This window comes from Pezoporus wallicus, unplaced genomic scaffold, assembly GCF_028554395.1.
Source record: "Pezoporus wallicus isolate ANWC-B61680 ecotype Strahan unplaced genomic scaffold, APGP_CSIRO_Pwel_v1 contig_6978, whole genome shotgun sequence".
Lineage (NCBI taxonomy): Eukaryota > Metazoa > Chordata > Aves > Psittaciformes > Psittacidae > Pezoporus > Pezoporus wallicus.
Genome location: NW_026637190.1, coordinates 217,245 through 242,619, shown reverse-complemented (window position 1 = coordinate 242,619; position 25,375 = coordinate 217,245). Strand labels below are relative to the sequence as shown.

Sequence of the window (25,375 nt, the reverse complement as noted above, 5' to 3'; positions counted from 1 at the left end):
ACACAGTAAAACTCACAATATTCAGAACTAGAACTATTTCAATCTTAAACCTTCTAAATCAAAGCAGTTGCACAGCTTCAAAAGACAAGGACTTAAAAGAAAGTCTATTTTCTTCTTTTGGAAAAGCACCCTGTGCTGTACTACTGAACTGAAACCTAAGTGGTATTTTTGTTGTGTTTATTAAACCATACTACTGAAACACCCCTAAAATGCTTTCCTCCTTTACTACTGTGCCCTGTGCAAGGCACTGAGACTTTGCTTGACTTAATTTCCATATTCCCAAAACTCTACAAAACTTACTCTCAGTAACAGGGAGAAGATGGCAGATGTTTTATTAACATTTAAAAATACATTCCTTTCACTTCTTATCCTAACTCTAAAAAGGCAGGTTATGAATTGAAAGCTTGAAAAGCAGCCATTGAACATTTCCCAGCTTTGTATTATTCTGTTCCATTCTGAGGGCTCCAATTTCTGTTTTTCTTATCAAAGAAACTTTTCTTAGCAGAAGTAACCAGACCATTTTGATGCCCAATCAGGCTGCCTTCCTTCACCTGCATCATCTGCAGCTTCTCAGAACACAGGTAAATAGCCAGGTTTCAGCCTCTTTCTGCTCTACAAATGAAGTAACACACCAACAAAACCCCGCCTAAAAGGGACTAAAAAGCAGATAATACGTGAAATTCTTTATAAAAGAAAATAATAATCCTACTGTGTTTTGATATTATAAAAAGACTTCCTATCCACATCACTGCAGCTTTCTAAAGAGAGGATATTAAATGCCAGTATTTTAGACCTGTATCAAATCTGCACAAAGGTGAAAAACACACCAGGCGAGGCTACAAAAGTAGTTGCTGCTGCAGTCAATGTAAGAACAGCCTGATGGAAAACGCTTGAATTTGATTTGACCTCATTTATTTCATTTAAAAGATGCGGTTTCAGATTCAGAAGTTATAGCTGAATAAAGAAACCCATTTGAATTACTTCATCTAATGGAAAAGTTTGTTCCAATCAACGCATTTTCTAAGACCACACACACAAAAGTCAAAACTTCCAGTGATCAGCCTAGAAACTTAAAAAAACTGAAAAAGCATTCATAGCATCATAGGCTGGCTTGGGCTGGAACAGACCTTAAAGCTCATCCAGCTCTAACCCCTGCCACAGGCAGGGACACCTTCCACTGGAGCAGCTTGCTCCAAGCCCCTGTGTCCAACCTGGCCTTGAACACTGCCAGGGATGGGGCAGCCACAGCCTCTCTGGGCACCCTGTGCCAGCGCCTCAGCACCCTCACAGGGAAGAGCTTCTGCCTAAGAGCTCATCTCAATCTCCCCTCTGGCAGGTTAAAGCCACTGTGTTCCTTCTGAACAGCATTGCAAAAGGCACAATATAGTCATTTAGAAGCACTTTCCAAGTACCTGAAAGTTTTCTTGACAAACAACATCAAAATACAAAAAAATGTGATTAACATCTAACACACTAGAAATAGCCTGTACTCAAGCTGTAAACGCTGTAAGGTTATGGTATTGTGCACACTGCCATATAACTAAACAAACTGAAAGCAGGCCCTTCGTATGCCAAACAACAGCTAGAAATTAAGCTTATTTAAACAGAAGTGAAAAAATGTAGCAAAGGGGAAGAAAAAAATTCTATTTATTAATCTGCTTGGGGTGAGCTGTCATTTGTTTTGGTTCTCAGTACAAAGATTGCTAAACTGTTCACTTATTTAGTGCCAGCTGCAGGCACTGTCACCTCACCAGAAGCCTCTCCGACAACAGGACAAATGTACAGCAGCCTCATTCTTCATGGCCCTACAAGATCACGCCAGCAGCTGGCTGCACACACAAGAAGCTCTTTTTCCTCTCGTGCCTCCAGCAGCATGCAAGACACCGACACCAATCGGATGGTTCCACATCCCTATAGATTCACACCGGACACTGCAACTCCTCTGCTTAACTGGTATCACTTGACAGGTTATCTTCACATTTCCTAATGTGGCATGGAAGTGAATCACACGAGAAGTTAATCAAATCTCATTTTATCACAAAGAATGAACTGCAATGATTTATTAAGGAGCTGCTCTCTGCTAATTTCGTAAGTTAGCATCGATGTACAAACTGAATCTACCCAGCAGTGAAAGAAGGCTCCTTTGTCCTGGGAAGCAGACACCACATTCCCTCACTAAACTAACCCAGCAGCAAACATCTGACCACATTCCTCATTATTTCTTCAGCTGCACAGCTATGCACTAACACCACATACCTGTGCATTTCCAGCACGGAAATTCCACAGGAGCACATTAAGCCAGCCCCATGGTTTTATTCCCCCTAAATGCTGCTGGCAGCTGAGCACCAGGAAAAGAGCACAGAAGCCAAGCGAGTTGCCACGGGCTGCTCAGTAACTCACTGCACTGGAATGTAGGAGTTCCTGGAGATCTTCCTCTCAGTTAACTAGATCACACTACCTATGCCCATGTATTCACATAGTATTCAAAGCTATCCTGCAAGGACTAAGGAAAAGGCAGAGTGGGCAAACAAACTCTCTCAAACCCCTAAAGATACCTTAAATAAATACATTTCCATTTAGTGTATGTATTTTCTATGCAAAAGAACTTTATAGATTTGTTTTGTAAAAAGGATAAGGTGGGAACAGACACAAAATCAATTCACATCTATGCACCAATGCAATTTTATTGTACCTTTCTTCTTCATAACGATGAACCTTCCCCTTCCTTCCCCAGCCTAGCCAATCCAATACTGTTAGACCTTCATTATTTCTTTTAATCCCCAGCCTATGTAAAGTTGTTTTTATCTGTGTACTTTACCATGTAATAATGTGAAGTAGTAAACAATATTAATGTAATATGGCCACATCCTGCCCTAAGATGACTGCTCGACTTTAACAGCTAAAGTAATATTCATTTAGGGGATACAGAGAAGATGAGCAGGACTGAGTAATGTGAATAGCTTGGAACCACGCAACACTTGATATACAAGAGAGGAGTCACAGAGACACCATTTAACTGAACTCATGGAAGTAAGGTCTCACTTAACAGAAACAAAATGTTAACACTCTGTTCTCCACAAGAAAGAAAGATCCAGACTAGGTAAATTCACCCACTGAATCACACAGGAATTAAAATTCATTACACATGGAATGCAGTCTGTCCCAGGCACAAGGGCTGCAGCCTCCCACCTGCACGCTGGGCAGCCCACACTGCAACCTAAGGGCAGCTTGAAAGGGCTCCGTCACTGCCAAGCAGCTCTGGTGGTGCAGCATCACGAGAAAGGTCTGAACATGTTGTCTGCAGGTTCGCAGCCTTAAACCTGCCTTTGTCATTAACTTCCCTGAACAAACTGGATACTCACTCCACATGAAACAATTCCAAAGACTGTCAGATCTAAGATAAACTTCAGTATGCGAATTTTATGTGCAATAAAACCTCCCATAATTTCAGGCAAACACATACATGATCTGCTGAATTTATCACACACACAAAGACACTAATGCACATAGTTCACTGATCTTTAACACATGTAAGATGTGATGTCAGGCTGGTACATAGTAAAACAGGGATAGAGCAAGATTGGGGCATACTGAGGGATGAATGATCCTCAATCCTGACTTTCAGGAAATCAAAACTTTGATCCCTGGAAGATGTGGTCAGCTTGACTCTATGGGAGAGGGTATTTCTCCTTTAGTCAGTCACAGGACTGGCTTTTTAGTAGGGCCAGTAGCTAGAGGACAAAGGGTGATGATTTTAAACTGAAAGAGGGGAGATTCACATGAGGAATAAGTTTTATGATGAGGGTAGTGAAACACTGGAACAAATGTCTAGAGAAGCTGAGGCTGCCCCATCCCTAGAAACATTAAAGGTCAGGCTGGATGGGGCTCTGGGCAACATGACCTAATTGAAGATGTTACTGCTCATGGCAGAGGAGTTGGACTAGGTGACCTTTAAAGGTCCCTTCCAACCTAAGCTACTCAATGATTCAATGAACAGGCACCGAGGCCAAATCCTAACTCAAATAAGGAGCAGGGTCCACGTGAAGGAAATGCACTTTTTCATTAGATTATCAGTGATGAATGGATTTTACACCTTGAAGCCTACCACGACGGCTAACACACATTCCCGTGAAGTTTTCAAGATCACTTGCAACAAATACTAATCTTAAATGCATAAACATCTGCCACTTCAGATCTATGGTTCTGACCATTAAGCTGTGCTGTAATCAGCCTCCTCGAGTCTCAAGACTTAACAGGCTTACAGGCAGGGACCCACTGCTGCTGTTGGAATCAGTCTCCTTTAAACAGCACTTTGATATATTTGTTCAATATAAACACAAGAAAAGACTTTCTCATATTAATCACTCATTGGATTTATTCTTTTCCTACATTAGTATTTAAATCCCAAATACGTCCCCTGCTGGCTCAAATCACAGCATTTCCCTGCTTTTAGCTTGGCTTAAATAAATTTAAGAAATGCAAAGGCTGCTCTATCAGTTGCAGCTCCAGTTGAGGATGGAAGATGTTTAGTGCAACAAATCAGCAGCCTTGAGGTGTTGATAACCCCAGAACTGTAAATTCCAGAGGATCAATTCCATTCTTTACTGCTCCAAGTTATATGAAGCCCGACATCCGATTTTTCATTGGGAAAAAGTGGCAAAAATTGACTGTAATAAACTAAAAACCTTTATGCTGAAGGTTACTTGCCCAAAGAGCTATTACATTCAAAATTTCTATGTAAGTTGTATTTTCATTTCACCTAATTTCTATTTCAAAACACCCCACTTGCTTACAAACCCTCTCTACTTGCTGTAGTCTTTCTTATCCCAGAGGGAATTAGGCAATGCACTGTGAAGAACTCTGGGGTCCTTTAACCTGAAACACATTGCAGGAATAATTGTGGTATGTGCAAGTCATTATTTAATAAGTCATCTTAATTCAATACTCCTTTACAACTGAATTCACTATAACATGGCTATAAAAAAACCCAAATCATTACAAAACCTGTGGTTCAGTCCCCAGGCAAAACAGCTTCTCAAGCTATTTCTCAGTAGTTTTCTCATGCTGTCTTCACAGTACTACTAAGTGCAATAGCATCACCTTGTATCACTCCATGGCACATTTGAACTGAAAAGCATTTTGAAATCCTATTTGGTGTCACATAGTAAATACAAAGTGGGAAAAGTCTCTTGCAGAACACTTATCTTCATGTTCTCATTGATTTAATCATGTAAAAATAGATGCTGTGTGAACAGTTTTTCATTTGTGACGCATGTAGTGTGTAAATCCATGTGGAAAACACATTTGCTACTACTTGGAATTATTTTGAAAGAATTCTTTACAAATATTGAAAAAATCACTCATCCATACCATTTTTAAACTTCTACGATCAAGGAATTTGTGAGCAAAACCCACAAAAACATTACTAAAGCATAAAACCCGAAAGCAAGAGTGTCACAAAATAAATTTGTGAAGAGTGATCACACACAGGTAAGATACAAGAAGGAAGGGAATTCGCTTGACAGGTGTCTGAGCAAGAAAAGCTTTAGTACAAATGGAGGTGTTTTGCTGTACAATACAGAACTCAGATTATTGTGTAACAAATTGCAGCAATATTTCAGTACTGTGACAGTAAATGTAAATCTTCCCAAGTACGAGTAGTTTTTAGGCTGTGTAATTTGTCAGAAATGAGTTGTAGGAGATCTATCTTTACTAGACAAAAAATCCCAGCATCATCACACTGGGAAACCAATTCTACAACAATAAACACACTGACCAGGTGAGCTTTCAGGTCTTAGGTCTGCCAGCCTTTTGGTGTCTGACAGCACATAAAACAAACAGTATGGGTAGTTATAACAGTGCTTTGCAATAGAGTAACGCCTTATTTTATATATATATATGTGTATATATATATATATATATATATATATATCTGTAAATGTACACACACACAAAGGCATATATACATATAAAAAAACCCATACTGTTTCCAGGCAGCTTTTACAGCCTCCTGCCATAGAATATCCACACCGATCTTTGTTCTGAAGTCAGCTAAAAAGTGCTTCACAATCACCTTACAGGAGGGAAGATATCCAAGACTAATAGCGCAATTCACAGGGCACACAGCATTGTTACTTCTAATGAATGTTTCCATGTCTGAATTATGTCCCAAGATGGGCTGCAAAGCAAACTGTACTCTGAAGTCAACTGAAAAAAAAACATTAATCATTTTAAGTAGAAACAACCAATATTTCAATGTCATGCCTTCCTCCAGACCCATGATTAAGTTATTCTGCTCTTTATAGCACAGACTTAAAGCACACCTGAGCACTGAATTCAGATCCTTTAGTCCAAACAAGTCAATTTTCAGAAGAGCTCCGATTATGATTGCTTTAATCTTCCAACCTTTGAGTGGAATTAAAGGCAATACTGGCATTTACAAAATAAATAATACAGAAGATTTCTGAAAATATTAAGGGGAAGGTAAGAAAGCTGGTTTTTAAACTAAATGATGACGTTCCTCAGATAAAATTTTAGGGAACACTTCCTTCTTTCCATTACACATTTTACTTCAAGCAAGCTGCTCTAGTGGAAGGTGTCCCTGCCTGTGGCAGGGGGTTGGAACTGGAAGAGCTTTAAGGTCCCTTCCAACCCAAACCATTTAATTCTGTGATTCTACTTACATAACTCCCAATTTTGACCGTATGTGTCTATCAAAATAACTGGGGCTCTGCTGCTGTAATCATCCACTTTGAATTTTCAGTGAATAACCTCTGCACAGTATGGGGGTGGTGACTCCAGCAGATTAGAAGCAGCTTGCAGAAGTTCAGTTAAAATTCATAAGCAAGCCAAAGCAATTAATTAACATACGGATAAGCCAACGTGATATCCCACAATATAATTACCAGGAAATATGCTGCAAGAAAGGATTTAATGCTGGCAAAAGATTGAATTGCATGCGATTATGTGACTAGGTTTAATCATAATTGTTATTTCTGGATTCAGTGGATGTTGCTGCCGATGCACACAGCACAGTGCCATGAACATATAGCTCCTGTCCAGAAAGACTCAAGTAATGCATATTCTCAGAGAGAAAAGAAAATCCAACTGAATCTCAAAGTGATGCCTTTTTAGTAAAGTACTTTCCTGTTTGGGGAAGATAACTTCAGTGTAAGTTTTTATTGTCAATATTAAAAGTGATCAAGAAATCCATAGAAAATATACCTATAGCTTTGCTGCCACATGCTAACATACATGCTTTCTTAGGTCTTTAGTAAAAGACACATTCTAGATGCAAACTTAAAAGTTTTCCCAGCTTGGAATCAAAAAAAAACCTTTGAGAAAATCTATAATCTGCTTAACTGAACAGCAGCATTTCTAATGATTTCTGATAACACTTTAATTGGACATATACAGACACAGAGGTTAAAAACGTCTTCTCGGAACCATATAAATTAGTCTAAGCTACCTTAAAACTCCCAAGAGGCTAAGAGGCAAATGACAAAGAATGAATCTTTTTGCCTTCCAATTTATACTTGATAAATAAATGCCTAAAACATCTAGGATTTCTTCCTAAAGCACATGTGTGTGTATATATATATATATACATGCACACACATATATATATATATTGATTTTTAAGTACTGCTTGAAGGTTAGTTACTGTGCAGATCACTTACACTATATATTAATAGCAATTGAAGACTTATATGTTGGCAGCTTCATCTGTATTAAAATTCATGTGCTATGCAAAGCATATTCCAACATAAATTAACTAAGCTGGTAGTGCTCCAGCAATATATATTTGTTCACTGCTGAAGCTCTATGTCCCTATGCTGGCTTCTCTTATGAAATAACTTTCTCCAGTCTAAAATTCCCCTTTGGTGGGTCTTTCAGCTGGGTTGAGAGAAGCAGCATCTTTGTACTTGTGAAAAGTGTTGCCCCAGACCTCTTTTAGCACTCTTAATAATCAAGGCCAGTGAAGCACACTCTGGCCATCCCCTATGTTCACTTCCTTTAATCTTCTATAAATTCTAAATATAGTAAGAAATATATGTGGTAATAATGATTATGGTAAATCCTTACATTTTAGGGCTTCAGCAGTAACTCAAAATGAGTGTGTATAGCTTTATGTGTGTTGTATAAATTAAATCACATTACCATATTCAAGCGTTCTTTCAGTTGTGCTACTTAAAAACTCTTTTCATAAACGGAAGTAGTTCATGAATTCCTAGTACATGATGGGTGATCTTTTACTCACATCAAGTAGCAGCAGCTGGTAACAAAACCACGCTATTTGTCCTTAGTTGGCAGAATTACCCTGCAGCTTACTTCTGTGTTTGCAATCGAGTCTGCAGGGCTGCATTCACCTCATTTCTTTCTGCATCTGCAGTGGATTGCTGAAGTGACAGCCTGGAGTAACTCAGCTGGATTTCAAATTCAAATTTCAACTCTAGTCCTGAGAACAAGCTCAAGAAACGGCTGCAGTGGTGACACAGGGCTAGGGGGAAAATCCATGCATCTGACTACATCTATTGCAAAATAAGATATAGATTTAAGGAAGCAGTTGCTGGGAATTGCCATGCACATCTCGTGCTCACAGAAGGAAGTTCAAATTCACCAATGCAAAGGAAAGGACTGAAATGCAACCACCACCACAACTGGAGACAAATGCAGAGAGCAAATTTCATTACCCGTCAGGAAAGCAGAGCTGTGAACTGAAACAGTCAGAATGGATTATGAATAATTTCTGAGTTCTGAATCCCAATTACTAATCCAAGAAAAATCGAGAAAATGAACATGAGCCGGCTTCAGTGTGCGCTCACAGCCCACAAAGCAACCGTATCCTGGGCTGCATCTAAAGGAGCGTGACCAGCTCCTGAGGTCGAAGGAGGTGATCCTGCCCCTCTACTCTGCTCTTGTGAGACCTCACCTGGAGCATTGTGTGCAGTTCTGGTGTCCTCAACATAAAAAGGACATGGAACTGTTGGAACAAGTCCAGAGGAGGCCACAGGGATGATCAGGGGCTGGAGCACCTCCTGTATGAAGACAGGCTGAGAAAGTTGGGGCTGTTCAGCCTGGAGAAGAAAAGGCTGCGTGGAGACCTCAGAGCAGCTTTCCAGTATCTGAAGGGGGCCTATAGGGATGCTGGGGAGGGACTCTTCATTAGGGACTGTAGCGATAGGACAAGGGGTGATGGGTTAAAACTTAAACAGGGGAAGTTTGGATTTGATATAAGGAGGAAATTCTTTCCTGTTAGGGTGGTGAGGCCCTGGAATGGGTTGCCCAGGGAGGTTGTGAATGCTCCATCCTTGGCAGTGTTCAAGGCCAGGTTCGACACAGGGGCTTGGGTAACATGGTTTAGCATGAGGTGTCCCTGCCCATGGCAGGGGGGCTGGAACTTGATGATCTTAAGGTCCTTTCCAACCCTAACTATTCTATGATTCTATAAAACTTCCACTTCTTTCCTTAAATAACATCCTCAGTGCACATAAGGGCATAACGAAAGAATATTAAATAGAGCTGAAATTTGTGTTTGGGTTAGGTTTTTTTTTAAACAGCATTTCCTCAGTATGTTGATTAGCAATGGATATTCTAGAGCAAAATCAGTCCAGGGAAGCGTGTCACATACCAGCAGGCAGAATCCACTGCACACAATGCAAAACTATGGTGGAGTTTTCACAGTAAATCTGTGTAATGCCACATGAAAAATTCTACGCAAAGTGAGGCATATCCATGTGTTTGGTAAAAAAGAGAATTAAGAGAAACACAACTTCTCCAACATCCAAGATCTGTGTGTGTATATATATATATATATATATATATATATATATATTTAATACAGATTTGTCTTTGGCAGCTGACAGAGGCTGAACTTGGCACACTTTTCTCCCAAGGGAGGGAAGAGTTCAGCAACTCTCCTGACAAGTAGGTCTGACCCTGTCTCACAAAGCTGAGAGGAAAAGAGGAGGAGAGGAAAATGACAGCCAAGTCCCTCCTGAATGACCAAAGCAGATAAAAATGAAGAAGATTTGCATTTATGATTGACCTGTTAAGAATAAACATTTCCCTGCTCTTTTGCCACATCACTGTATCACTAATTAATGTGTTTGGCAATACCTCCTGTGACTGGAAAATTAAGGATAGTGGCTGGGTGTCACTATGAACAAGAACTCTGCAACTCTCCTTGGAGCTCTTTCTTAAGCTTTGATGTGCCAACGTTTCTACTGAAAATTGAAATGAAAGTTAAACAAAACCCCATCTTTTCGAATACTACTTTGATTATTACCAAGTTACAGCTCCTACACTTTTTTCCTTAATTTCTATTACCAAGACCTTTTGGCATTGCAGCAGAAGTGTGTTTGCCACCTAGAACACTCAGAGACCAATCCTTACATCTGCTAACCTGGAGAGACTTCAACTGTGTACCTACTCCAGTCACCAGGGTTAGCTGTGTAGGAGTTACTGTTCTTGGACACACGATGTGACAGGCACGCTGTAGAAAGTAATAAGGAATGCACAAAGACTATTTTAGAGACAAGGACTATTTTCTAGCAATGCAATGCATAAATAAGCAAGAAACAGAATGAGAAGACAATCAGCTGTTCATCATATTGCTCCCTATTAAAAGCTTAGGGGCAAAATAATAATACTGGAAAAAGAAAAATCAATAGCTTCATTTGGGGACATTTAATGGAGGATCTCACAAGTTTTGACTTAGCTCTCCACATCTTTGCTCCCCTGCATGCTGCAGAAATGCATTACAGAGCTGATAAAAATGCAACACATTTTAGCTAGCAAAGAGTTTGATGAGAAGAGCAGGTAGACCTCTATCTTAGCAGAAGAAAGAATAAATGAACTCTGCTACTTGAAAAGAGCCTCTGGCAACACAATAATCTTCATCAGCAAACTATTCTAAAAGCATGTTGACTGCTTTAATACTCATGGGATAAAGAATGAGTCAGGTTCTCAGCTGCTGTAAATTGGTACAAATCCATCAAAATCAGCACAGAGCTACTGTAAGAGCAGTACAAGAATCTAACACAAATATCTAAGAGAGCTTCATGAATCGAGGCTGGGGAAACCACAGCTGTATTTCTACCAGTTAGACTTTTACTGTGCATCTTTTCCTTCAGTAGGAAAAGAAAAACAAAGCTCACAAAAACAACCTTGAAGAATAAACCTCCAATCTGTCCAACGTCACTGCGCTGAACCCTGGGTATTTATCAACACAAGAGCATCTGCCACACTGCACATGCATGCATTGTTCTCATTTCTTGAACAGGTAGCAAAGAAAAGCATATTCAAGCTGAATCACCCAACATCAGACCATAAACCCTGACAATACTGGTTATTGCTACAAGACAGTAACTATTAATACAAGTTAACAGAGACCTTGGTAATAACAAGACCTGAAAAGAATTCATATCATGCAGGTTAGAGAAATGGAAGCCTTTAAAATAATGATGCCATGGTAGGTTTTGATTTTCACAGCTCTTTATGGGAAGTTAACAGGACAGTGCAGCTGATGGCGTTCAGCAGTCAGTGAAGGGTGCAAAGCAAAAATGCCTTGAAAAGTTGCAGAAAATAAATTGTTGCTGCTTCTTATTTCTACATTGTACCTGCTGAGTTGTGAACAATTACAACACTTCGCACAATGCATTAGTCAGCGTATGTTAGTCATGATCTATGTTTCCCAATGGAGAGTAGTAAAAATTGGCCTTGAGCTGTACCTGCCCTGAATTCTGAAAAGCAATACTATTTTCTTGAGCATACAAAGGCACAACTATGGTCTTAAAAAGTCTTATTGTAAGAGAAGGCTGAACATCTCCCTCACAGCTGGGTAGGACAGATGATTAAAAGAATCAAACAAGAATATACACGTAAGAAAATAAAAGCTAACTTCAATACAAGATAATAAAAGACCGGATAATATCAACCTTTTTGCTAGCTAAAAAGGGATATTTTTGATTTCTTTAATGCTTTTTGCTCGGTCACTATCTGATGAAGGACTGAAATCACAAGTTCTGACAGGTACCAAATAAATGATCCCAGCTAACATCTCACCCTCAACAGGAAATGACTTAGAGATTTCAGTACAAAGCAGCACAGAACCTGGCAGTACACTGAACTGGAGCACACTGGTGTGGAGACTTCAGTAAAGCAAGACACCTTTTAGATGTCTGGATTAGCTTTATCATTTAAATTTCATCTATTTTAAATTATTATGATATTTACATTAACTGCTAGCTTTCTGCGCCACCCTAGGAAGACAATGAGGCCACGGGGCTTATCCTGATGACTTTTGCCCTGGTGCTGAAAGAGGCTCAGCTCTTTAAACATGCAACTGGTGTTGACCTTTGGAGTTGCAAAATGCTGCTTCCAGCTTCTGCCCTAGTTCAGAAACACGTACAAAGTTTAGGCTGGTTTGCAAACCTCCATCAGCCAATGCTCTTGTGGCCATTCAACCTTAATATTATATGGAAGGGAGGAGAAGGAATAAAGCATCCAGTTCCAGCCCCTGGCCACCTTCCACTAGAGCAGCTTGCTCCAAGCCCCTGTGTCCAACCTGCCCTTGAACACTGCCAGGGATGGGGCAGCCACAGCTTCTCTGGGCACCCTGGGCCAGCGCCTCAGCACCCTCACAGGGAAGAGCTTCTGCCTAAGAGCTCAGCTCAGTCTCCCCTCTGGCAGGTTAAAGCCATTCCCCTTGGCCTGTCCCTACAGGCCCTTGTCCCAAGCCCCTCTCCAGCTTTCCTGCAGCCCCTTTAGGCACTGGAGCTGCTCTCAGGTCTCCCCTTCAGGAGCCTTCTCTTCTCCAGGCTGAACCAGCCCAGCTCTCAGCCTGGCTCCAGAGCAGAGCTGCTCCAGCCCTCTGACAAATACAAGGATACAGTCATGAAAACGTATCTTTAAATATGTGCTTCAATTATGTTATTTATTTACAAAATATTTACTGTCATTTGGATTTATTCTTTTCTCTTATTAAGACCTTCAATAATTTTCTAACTAACGATTCATGAGTGTCACTTCTAAATAGACAAATTGATACAGATATTATTATTTAAAACGTAGGCTAAAAAAAAAACCCAACTTTTATTACTTTACTAGGAGTAGTAGGGAACTTGCCACGACCCAGGAATAATGGATAATTCTAGTAGCTTTTTTTAACCATCCCAAAGCAGTATTAAATCAGCTAAAGAATTTAAGGAGGGGGAAGGGGGAAATCCCAGATCCCAAGGCATTGCTGGAATGTCTCCTACGAGCTTCAAGACATTCCAGTTCCCTTAGGTTGTTTCCCTGAAGTTATTCCCTTATCAAGGGCTGTTGCCAGAAAAACTGCAAACAGAAGAATCTACAAAGTTTCTACAAAAGAACAGTCCACAGTGCAGAGATTAAGAACATCTATGGGACAATTTACAACAAGATGTGACACAAAGAAACTGCTTGTGGGGTGCAGTGTTTGGTTTTCTGGGGGAGGAGGGTACCAACTACATTCCATCTTTTTCCTTTCCAAAACAGCTGAAACAGTTTTTGTTATGACTATCTGAAGTGATCTGAGGCACTTGCTCATTCCTAAAATACTTGATTGAAAAAGTCATCTGTGATAGACTAAGGCTTATTTGAGTGCTGCAGTGGTCCCCAGGGATGGCCTGCTGGACCTCCACCAACTGCAGGTATAGAACAAACTATTCAACAGGTGCAGTTTCAAGCATGGAGTTACCAAAACACTATCACACTGTGTATACAGACACTGGTGCTGGATTTTCTGGAGGGAAAATCTGTTCCTTTTAAAAAGTGTATTTGCACATCAGCCGCATTCTTCAGTATTCTTACACTATAATGTGAAATCAGGTTTTTTTACTGGAAAATAAGCTGTATTAAATAAGGACCATGCCTGAAAGTTGTGAGTAGAGATGTTGCTGCCTCATTTTAAGAGGAAAACAAACATTTTTAGGATTACAGGTAAGCACAATGCACTGGAAGAAATACTGAGCTGCTGCTCTCTCAAGACTCCTGTGGTCATGACTAAGATGAGACTAAGAGCTCCCTGACATGGGTTACACCTACATAAACGTAAGTGAAGAGTAACATTTTAATAGCCATTATTCCATGTGGTGACTCTGAGGAAGACCAACAGCATTTGACAGAAACAAGCCTGCATCAATTAAGAAGAACAACACTAATGGAATTAATACTGTACGAGATGGCACCGAGATGACTCAGTGCTACTTCACCTGCCTTGTACTGCTTTACAAATTGAGATCAGAAGAACAGGGTTGGAAGTCCTGCACTGGAAAGCATGAACAGCCATCAGGTGGGACCAGGTGGCACACAGACAGCACAATCTCAGGTACAAGGAGGCACATCAGCATCCAAAACATGGCTCTCAGAACTGATCTGTCCCCTCAGAGTCATTCAGGACCTCTGAGACTCTGAAATGGCCCTTTTTCCCCTTGGAAAACAGTGCACTGAAAGCACCACATTCAGCTCAGGGGGCAACAATGTAAGAAAAACATGGACCTGTTGGAGAGAGTCCAAAGAAAGGCCATGGAGATGCTGCAAAGGCTGGAGCAGCTCTGATCTGGAGACAGGCTGAGAGAGCTGGGCTGGGTTAGCCTGGAGAAGAGAAGGCTCCAGGGAGACCTCAGAGCAGTACCTAAAGGGGCCAAAAAGAAAGCTTGAGAGGGACTTTGTACCGAGGTCTTAGGGATAGGACAAGGGGAATGGCTTTAAGATGAAAGAGGGGAGATTTAGATTAGGTATTAGAAGAAATTCACATAATAACCTTTGTGGGACAGAGCCATGACCTGCCCTGTGCCAGTCATGGCTGCTCCAGCCAGGCCCAAAACAGCTGCAACCAACCCAACATGTGCCAAAGCCTCAGTTAGTTGGAGGAACCCATGATGTCTCTACTAAAAACATAACTCTAAATGCATGGCAGCTGCTAGATGCAGGTGAAATGGAGAGATGTGGGGAGAAGCAGAAGAGACTCCAAGGGGTCTGCAGCCCAGATGAGATCCAGGCTGGGGCACCAGAAAGACATAAGCAGCAGCAGACCAGAACAAGTAAGAAACCAGGAAAAGCAGGAAGAAGCCCTTTCATACAAGACCTTGACCCCTGCACTGCCTGTTGCCTCACCAAAGAAACTGGGGTGAGCCAAGGGTGACCCACAGCAAAAAGCAAAGGAAGTTTGTCCTGGAGGCAGAGGGGAGAGAGGTATTCCCCCTAGGTGTCCATTAACACTTGATGCTTTGGGGTGTCGCTGTATCCAAATCAGCAATCAGAATATTGTGTTATTTGGCAATAAACTGAATTATGTAAAAATTCCCCATGTTGAGATTGGTTTGCCCACAACACCATATGGCTTAAACAAACCATGACGACCACCACTTCCTTACAGCCTCTCAAAACCAGTAATTGCTAAGGCCAAGCTTTCCACATTTCAGCCAGTAATGAGATTTTAACTCATTCTGGTTCATGCATGCCTCTCAAATACAGCTGATGAGCTACTCTACTGAAAACGTACCCATTAGAATTTAGTCCCACTGACAGAACTTCTCATAGGCGCATTTTATTTCGTATAATCTTGTCTTCAGCATCTCAAGAGACAGACAGCTCCCCATGGTGCTATTTCACAGCTTAGCATGTTTGCTGGAACCTCCTCCTCATATCCAACTTCCCTTTATTCATTTCAAGTAACTCTCATTGTTATAATGCTGTGGTAATTCTCACTGAACTTATTTTCTTGTTCTCTAAATTCACTAGGTATTAACTCAGCTTGGTTTTAAATAGCTATTTTAATAAGCCATCCACACACCAATTTCCTTTTAATATCCAAAGTCAACCAGAACTTCCACATTCATTGACATACTTGCAAAATAAAAGCACTACAGTGAAGAAATTGTGTTCTTAAGGCAGCAGCTATTAAAAATTTCAGACAGTGCTAGGTAAAGATGATCCTAACTATTACAGACAATAAATAGTACAAGAATTAGAATTGACCAAAGTTGCCACATATTTCACCTGCTGGTCTTGAATGACGGTTACCCTTAAGGCGAGATATTTCACCTGAAGAGAAATGTCCTATTTCCAACCACTAGCAATTTCTATATCGGTCCATAGAAAGGCACCTTCCCTCTGCTACTCAGTATGCTCTCAGAGGAAAAACCTAAACAGCTTTACCCACTTCTATTGGAATGGCAGGAAGACAGTAAGAGCACATCTTCAGGTTCCCCCAGTTCACTGATTCTCAGTTGGGCACATAAATAAGGACACTGGGACACCAGAAGAATAGTAGATCTAGACCAAAACTACTCTTTGTCTTCAGTGGCAAGCTACACAAGCAGCTTGAGTGCTTCATCCCATCAAACTTATCTTCTCTACCCTATCAGCAACCAACTGAACCAACTGAATGTACCTACACAGAGCCCAGGAAAGCTGCAGATGGGACACAACCAAGGAGAAAGAAGCTTATAAACTACTGACACTAATCAAGGCCTAATGTACTTGAGAAAACAGGCCCTAATTTTCCATCAGGTTCCCCACATCCAACAGCATTCTGATACAAAAGACCATTTCCAGCTACTTATATTTTAAGATGTTAGTGTAAACAAGATTACAAATTATTACAGATCTCAAGTTTGATGCAGCCCCCAGATTCTCCATGTGCATCAGTCTGTTTGTTAACTTACACTGTAAGCACCTGACACACGGGTTGTGGGGAATTACAGCTCTCCCGGATGATAACGTTTGAGGCTTTTGGTACACCACACCTTAGTTTCAAAGTCTCAGAAGAACAGGAGTTTCTTTCATAAACAGCAGATTGCACACATTCAGCACTGCAGTGTACATGAACCCAGACCATAGTGAATATCTACAGTGCAATATAAATTGTCTTCTCGGAGAAAGACAGTTGATATGCTTATTCTAATTATAGAGCTCCTATTAGGAGAGGTTTTATTTCTCAGGAAAATAAAAGCATCAGTTGCAATGAATTTGCTTTAAAGAATCACAAAGCAGTCTTGATGGTAGTCTCAGGTGAAATCTGACTTAGGAAAAGACATCAATTAGCACAGGAACAACAAATATACAATTAATGAAGAGACAGAGTATAATTAATCTCTCAAATTTCATCCCCTGAAGTTGACTAGAGGGAGAATTTCTGCACTGGTGACTAGAGACATTACTAGGGAGGAAGTAGTCTAACAATTAATGTCCATCTATCCTGTCCCATCACAAGAACAACTGCAGATGCCCACTGGAGCTTGAAGTTACAGCAAGAGCAGCAGGGAAACAGGTACACATCAGTTTGCCATTCAGCATAACTCCATAACCGCATCTCAAATATATCACAGCACTGGAGCCATGAAATGTGAGACTCCTGAAAACTGACTGCAGCAGCAACTGGAGCAGACATGAATAATATTCTTCCATGCCTAAGATATAAAAAGGCAAATATCATAAGGAAAAGTTGAGTTCATAAGGATACCAAAATCAATAACTCCACTTGCAAATCTGAAGGCCTGATTCAATTTCCACTGAAGTCAGTGCTGAACTTAAGAGTGGCTTCAATTACTTTTGCACATGCAGTTCTTCTGACATCCACTCTCCATGAAGCATCCCTGCAACTGCAGCTACACCAGACACGTGGCACTGCAGCTGTAGATTACCAATACAAAGACCTCTCTGTGTGAAACAGAATGTTTGGAGGTCACACACCAAATTAACTCACTGTGATAAAGCAAAGGCTGTCTACAGGTAAAGACTGGTTTAACTGACAGCTTATAAAAACAGTAACAGCACAGAAGGGGATCCCCCAAAAACACACACACTCTCTCCCCTCTCCCCCATTACTGTAAAAGTACATCGTTATTACTAAGTTTTCCACTCACTGCTGATTTTCCTGCATTTTAACTGCCCTTCATGTATTCAAACACCAATGCTGAAGAATGGTGGAGAACATAGAGTAGATATTACCAAAAGTAGCAAGTCAGCTTGCATTCAGTTCCTGCCAGTTGGATATTTACATCTGCCAACCTCAACAGTCCTAATACTATCTAATACTCTCATCTTCTATTTGCCAGAGACAGAGATCATTTGTTAGAAAGGAGGTACCCACACGGTCTGGATCTTCATTCTAGCATTTTCTGACTAAGATACAGCATTAGGTCCCCAGTCAGCAGAGACTTCAGTAAGGCTACTAAGCACATGAAGTTAAACGATATTTAGCTTTTAAGGACTGGGATGCACAATTCTTCACATACAACCATTAAGTAACCTTAAATGCGATGGGATTTTTTTTTTAAAAATCAATATTATAACAAAATTTTAAAACTCCTTCCAATAACTTCAACTTTGTCTCTAACACATTTACTTGAAATAAGAATTTTTCTGCAACCCAATTCAGCTTTAAATAGATTTCTTGTAGACTATCAATTTTCATTCCCAAATAAAATACTCGAAACCACTGACACACTAAAAAGTATAAATAATAATAGTAGCAAATTCTTAATCTTATTTTCTTTCCAAGCTTGCTACTTACTGTAGAAACCCAAATCTATCTATGACTTTGTAGAGACGATAGTTAGCATCTTCCCATGGCTCAATCTGCGCACCCTCCCGGCCCTAGAGGGAAAGGGAAACAAAAAAGACCCAAAATGAGTTTTATGACACAGTAAGCTAAAAAACAGATGATTCAACCACTCAAAGACTAATCTTTGGGACGCACTTGTAGTAGGATAGAGGAAGGGGAGGAGAACACTAGTCCTAAACTGACCAAGCAAGAAAAAGGAGAGTAGCAAACCCTCCCCCAGCCCCTATGAAGGGTATTTTCATCAGAGGAAATCTCTTTTGGTCACTGCTTTACACAGAGTAAGTTTCAACCACTAAAGCCCATGCTGAGCTCCAGCAGCTGTCAGACAGAACGCAGCACTGAGTTTTCCCTCAATGAAGCATTCACTCATGTTCCTCTGTCTACTCCAATTACCAGTTTTCATAAGACTTGCAGAAATAGACTTTCAGCTATAATTTCTTCTGGTATGGGCTACACATAGGTTATGGAGTATGAAGAGAAGCCACCAGTCAAACCACAAAATGTATTGGGTTTGTGTGGCAAGGTCTGAGAGCAGGGGGCTATAGGGGTGGTTTTTGTGAGAAGCTGCTAGAAGCTTCCCCCATGTCCAATAGAGCCAGCGCCAGCCTGTGGCCCTGTGGAGAGAGGAGCCCAGGATGGAGCAGGTTTGCTGGCACGACTGGTGACCCCATGGGGGACCCACACTGGAGCAGTTTGCTCCTGAAAGAGTGCACCCATGGAAGGGACCCACACTGGAGCAGTTCGTGAAGAACTGCAGCCCATGGGAAGGACTCATGTTGGAGAAGTTCATGGAGGACTGCCTTCCGTGGGAGGGACCCCACGCTGGAGCAGGGGAAGAGTGTGAGGAGTCCTCCCCTGAGGAGGAAGAAGCAGAAGAAACAACATGTGATGGAATTGATCACAACCCCCATTCCCCATCTCCCTGTGCTGCTCGAAGGGAGGAGAGAGAACTCCAAGTGAGTTAAGCCCAAGAAAAAAGAAGTGGTTTTATTTCTCCTTACCCTACTCTGATTTGATTGATAATAAACTAATTCCCCCAATTTAAGTCTGGTTTTCCCATGATGGTAATTACTGAGTGATCTCTCCTTGTCCTTATCTCAACCCATGAACCTTTTGTTGTATTTTCTCTCCCCTGTCAAGTAGAGGATGGGAGTGACAGAGTGGCTTTGGTGGGCACCTGACGTCCTGCTAGGGTCAACGCACCACAGTTGTGGTTATTAAAAACCCAGAGTCACTCCCTTAAGTGCACATTGTGCAAAGCACTACTACGTGTAGCATGTAAAACATTTTATGAACTCAACTTAGAAGCCTAATGCTCAGTACTCCAGCGACACTTATGAAGTCCGTAAGTGTTCCAAGAATATGTGAACATAGAGTAAGCATTCCAGGCATACTCTGTTCTGCGCTCTTACTTGGCAAATGGCTCAAGAAAAAGGATACCTGGGGTATTTCTTCAATTCCTTACAGTAATCTGACAAACAATGCAGTTCACTCATCTTTCAAGTTCTCTGTAATGATTTAACTGTTTCCATTACCATAACCACAAATGTAATAAAAATTAGAGTACCTCAGATCTCATAGATCTACTGAGCATCCCCAAACACCCCAATTTCATTACATCTAATACATTACAATACCTTAAAATAGCCCCACAGCAACTTGCCATGCACCTGAAAAATGAGTTGATTCAGTCCTTATCCAGAATGTCCCCCATGGATGGAAAACTTAATTCATCCAGAAGGCAATGTATCACAAAACCATCAGATCAGTACTACACAGTGTATTTTAAACAAAAGCTAGCAGGAATCATTATTCATTTTTGAAACAGACATATTACTAACACTAATTATAAGCTATCTTTAATATTATTATCAAGTTCACTTACTCTGTCATACTTGGCAACTATCTCTGCTCGTTCTTGGGCAAGTCTGATAGCAGCATCCTGCTCGGCACCTGCACCTGTGGAGAATTCAGATGATGCTGTTCAGATTCTCTCCCTTGAGAGCAAAGAACTGCAGCTAATGATCTGGAAAATCATCTTCAGAGAGCCTACTTGGATGGAAAAATGCCAATAAAACAATTGTATCGAAGCAAAATGTGACCTCGGTTCATGTCTTGAGTGCCGTTCAGAGCAAAACACAATTATTGGATGGTGTCCGAGCTGCTCAGTTAGAATGGTCCCGGTTTTCCACCAAAGCAAAAGTCTTTTAAAAATAATACTCCACAACCCACTAACTGAAAGGCTGAAGACCATGGTAAAAGCTACCAGCGGCCAGTTCCACAAACGTTCACACAGGCAAAGAAAGGCAAAACATACACTAGTGGTTAAAGTGTGAACTATTTACAGGACTTGTAGAGAGGAGTTAAATACTGTTGAATGCTGAAAAAATACCGTATGACTTCAGCTGAGAAAATGCCTGAGACTGACTTCTCAGGAAGCAGGGAAGTACATTGGTATTAGACTGGAACTGCAACCTGGGTAACCCAGAGCTGGAGTAAGTGTAAGGATATGACAAAAGGAAGCTCAATAGGCAGGAATAAATGGGTATGTGGGTACACACTGGACATCAGTGCACTGCAGTGGATTTTACTACAGCGGGGGACTTAAAGCACAGATAAATCTGGTTTGATGGAGAGGAGGTGAAGCAGGCTGAGTGTGTAACTGAATTCAGTTCTTCAGCTTTGTTCCCTTAGCAGAAACCATCTCTAGGACATGGACAGGAATGTAAAGAAGGCACCAAGAAAGCAAAAATAAGAAAGATGCTGCTTTGCATATTCAACAACATACATATTCAACTTCAACATCCCAAATGTGATGATTTTAAAACAATGAGGAACATCAGTTTTAATCAATGGTAAGATTGTGAAAGAGTTCATTGGTTTCCATTATTAAAAAGCAACAAACTCCAGATAAAGTAAAGCTTCAAAAAGGTTTGAAACAGTTTTCAAGCACACACTGTTATAAAAAAAACTCAAGGCATATGTTTTTTTTGTCACTATTCAGTTCATGGCAACATAATGAACTTCAAGAATTGTATGTATCCACCATCTGGGCCATGACATAGAAAAACAAATCAGAAATTACTGTTCTCTATCATATGATTTTGTTAACACATTTGTTGAAACCCACTATTTCTTTAATAAAATTTATCTACAGATTTCTCAATATTTAGACAAGAAGTTGTGCCAAGGGGGCCTTCTAAGCTCTCAGACACTGAGCGTGGTCTATCTTTCCACCTGAAGCTGAGCAGGATGCCCCATAGCAGACACAAACACCAGTGATGCTTTTCCCAAGCTTCCCCAAACTGTACGTCTGACAGCTGCTTCAGAGCTTCCACTTATGATGTCCAGAAGTTACCCTCAGTTATCCTCATTCTGGCCCCTTCTGCCTGTCACCAATATCTGGCAATCATATCACTCCCATTTATTAGTGAAGACATCAAGCTCTGTCCTTTTTCCCCCCATGTGCACCAGAACCAACACAGAGGTATTGACACAGTTACTCAAGGGAGGTAAAAAACAACCTTTAACTCCATTTGCTTTGTTTGGAACCCCCACATCTCTGTGCCACATCACTGACAAGTAATGCCCTCCCGGTAAGAGGTAAATAGGCTCATTTTGGGTAGCTCAGCCTTTGGTGTTGTCCAAGCAGTGCACTTGTTCCTCCTGCTCCTTCCAGTGCTGGATCCACCTTTATTCAGAAGCCTAAAGAGGACTGCAATGCACAAAGCAGTTTGGCTTATTGTGACATGGTTTCATAGCAACTGCAGGACTCTGTTACCCCAGATACCTACATGAACATTGACACACAACTCATATACCAACGACATCATCCTTCTAGAACCTTCCCCAGCATTGTCACCACACAAGGGCAGACACTGAACTCTACTCTGAGTGCATTCAAGCACTACATATTCCCCAACACAGCTATAATAACCTGGGGGTTATCCTTTACTAGCTGCCACACAATGCCCACTAAACCAACGAGGTCCACTAAAGCTACCAAATCTACACTGACATGAAGCAGTAGACAAAGCCAAGTACTACTTTCAAAGTGAGAAGGTAAAGAAACCATAATAAAAATAAATCGCGTTTTCTTTTGTAAGACACAAAGTGCTTAAAATGTATCTTTATAAAAGGCAAATCATAGGGTTTTCAAAAGTAAACTTCATGCTTGCTTAGAAAGCTGATGTTCCTGCAGAGAACTCAAGTACTGAGCAACCCTAATGATCTCTTTGCCAATGGACAGTTGTGATGGAAACGTTTACTTGTTTAAAGCACCACTGCTGCTGGGCTTGGAGAAAGGGGGAATAGAATTCTATTATGACTTTCCCAGTAAAGGAGATGTAAGATTTGATCTGAAAAAGAGTGTGGCTGAATAATAAGGAGTCAATATTGTAACACAGCGGTTGATACATGCACAGCTCTTCAACAACACACATGTGGTAAGTGGCAGCAGCTGAAGCAAAGTTTAACCTTTGCTTAAAAGAATTATTAAGGTTGAAAGCATGGCCAGGGCTTACCTTCCTCTCTTCTGCACGAGTACCATAGGAATCAAACTTTGGCATGTTCTGTGCCTCACGACAATTCAATTACATTTAGTGGGGAAATTATCATATTCATTGCCTTGCAAATAATCCTCTTGACTTCCTGCCAGAATCATCTTAAACTTCTTGCTGCGCTAAGATAGTTTAATGTTACGTTAATCCATCCATACTGAAAACCCAGAGAACAGCTCAAGTTGGGGACGAGAGGTTATATTTTGAGAGATAAGCATAAAATGTGATTTTTTTAATCTTCTAAGAGGAGTTATTTAAATATCCCCAAGTTAGGAATTGCACAATGATTCCTGATGAAGTACAAGCTAAATATGGGAACAAAAACAATTCTTCATGAAATACCTTCCTAGGCACAAAAGTACATCACTAGGAAACTGAAGACAGGTAACTGGTATTCTGAAGTCTCACCAGTTTTATTCAGTAAGTCTTATATAACTGAAAGCAGTTAAAGATGTGAAATAACGGCCAATGCCAACCTCATGAAGTTCAACAAAGTGAAGTGTAAGATCCTGTGCCTGGGCCAGGGCAACCGCAGATACAGCTATAGGTTGGGTGAGACGTGGCTTCTTAAAACACTGCATTTCAGCCCCCTCCAAAAATCAGGCTTGCAAGGTACAACAAGAGTGCTTACAACCCTGACAAGCAGCAGTGTCACACCTACCTCTGGAGAAAGGGAAACCAGATCTGGAGAGAAAGGCCAGGAACAAAGCTTACTGAACAGTTAGCCTGATACATGTAACACTCAGAGAGCGTTTTCCCCTCACCACCTGTCATGTTAACCTATTTCCTACATTTAGGAGTATTATAAATGTGTAAGTTTAGAAAAGCAGCATGCAAAGGAACTGAAGCATTGGCACAGTCAGAAAACTGAACAGAATGTCCCAGTCTGTGATGAGGGACAAAAAAGAAAGAGGACTGACATAACAGCCAGTTAAGTGCTCTTCTGCTGCACTTCTAAATCAGGTTATCTTACTTCGTTTTGTTGGGGCTGCTAACTCGTGGACTGATGGATTTCAACTTTCAAAAGGATACTCGAGGATAGCACTAGAATTTGGTTCATTTTGCAACAACCTAATTTTAAGCTGCTAAACTAGACACCGATGGACTGCTGTCAGCCCTACAAAGTGAGAGAAGAGCACTGCCTAGCATCACTACATGCTCTCTTCCTTCAGCACTCTTATCAGTCTCTCCTTACCTTACCAACTCTCTAGGAGCTGAAAGACACAATTTCTTCAGGAACAGAAAGTGGTGGTGGTATGTAAGAAATCTAAGTACACAGGTAAAAAATTAAACTATTTGCACGCAAGGACAAAATCCTAAACAGCCCCAGTACTTATCTTCTGAGAGAGGAAATACGTGATCTGGAGGTGCCAGTGTGACTGAGTAGCAGAAGATTTCCAACTGAATTCTGAGTGTTATTCTGCTCTCCACAATTAGCTCATCTCTGTATGTATCAGATGCACATTTAAAATAAAACTCCATGTTTTTAAATCATAGAATCCCAGACTGGTTTGCATTGGAAGGAGCTTAAAGCTCATTCAGTTCCAACCTCTTCCATGGGCAGGGACACCTTCCACTTGCTCCAAGCCCCTGTGTCCAACCTGCCCTTGAACACTGCCAGGGATGGGGCAGCCACAGCTTCTCTGGGCACCCTGTGCCAGCGCCTCAGCACCCTCACAGGGAAGAGCTTCTGCCTAAGAGCTCAGCTCAGTCTCCCCTCTGGCAGGTTAAAGCCATTCCCCTTGGCCTGTCCCTACAGGCCCTTGTCCCAAGCCCCTCTCCAGCTTTCCTGCAGCCCCTTTAGGCACTGGAGCTGCTCTCAGGTCTCCCCTTCAGGAGCCTTCTCTTCTCCAGGCTGCCCCAGCCCAGCTCTCTCAGCCTGGCTCCAGAGCAGAGCTGCTCCAGCCCTTGCAGCACCTTCTTGTCCTCCTCTGGACTCACTCCAACAGCTCCACATCCTTCTTAACCCACAGCTGACACAGGACAGCAGGTAAGTTGCCTCTTACAGATGTGCAATAAATTTAAATAGAATAACAGAACCATTTAAGTTGGAGAAGGCCTTTAAGATCAAGCCTAACTATCAACACTGCATGTCTGCCACTAAACAATGTCCTTAAGTGACACATCTACACATCTTTTTAAATACTGCCAGGGATGGTGACTCCATCACTTCCCTGGGCAGCCTGTTCAGTGCTTGACAAGCCTTGTGGTAAACACATTT

The 25,375-nt window shown here is 41.2% G+C and overlaps 1 protein-coding gene across 3 annotated transcripts in view; it reads right to left on the bottom strand.

The window, feature by feature from the left end:
• Positions 1-25,375, bottom strand: part of USP6NL (USP6 N-terminal like) — a 117,463-nt gene that overhangs the window by 45,830 nt on the left and 46,258 nt on the right. For all 3 annotated transcript variants that reach the window (XM_057403769.1, XM_057403765.1, XM_057403768.1), the window contains 2 exons: positions 20,481-20,554; positions 18,545-18,627 (listed from right to left, as the gene is read on the bottom strand). Coding sequence is in view for 2 of the 3 variants with exons in the window: in XM_057403765.1 (XP_057259748.1) it covers positions 18,545-18,627; positions 20,481-20,554 (157 nt within the window). In the remaining variant the exon portion in view is untranslated. The remainder of the gene's footprint in view (positions 1-18,544; positions 18,628-20,480; positions 20,555-25,375) is intronic.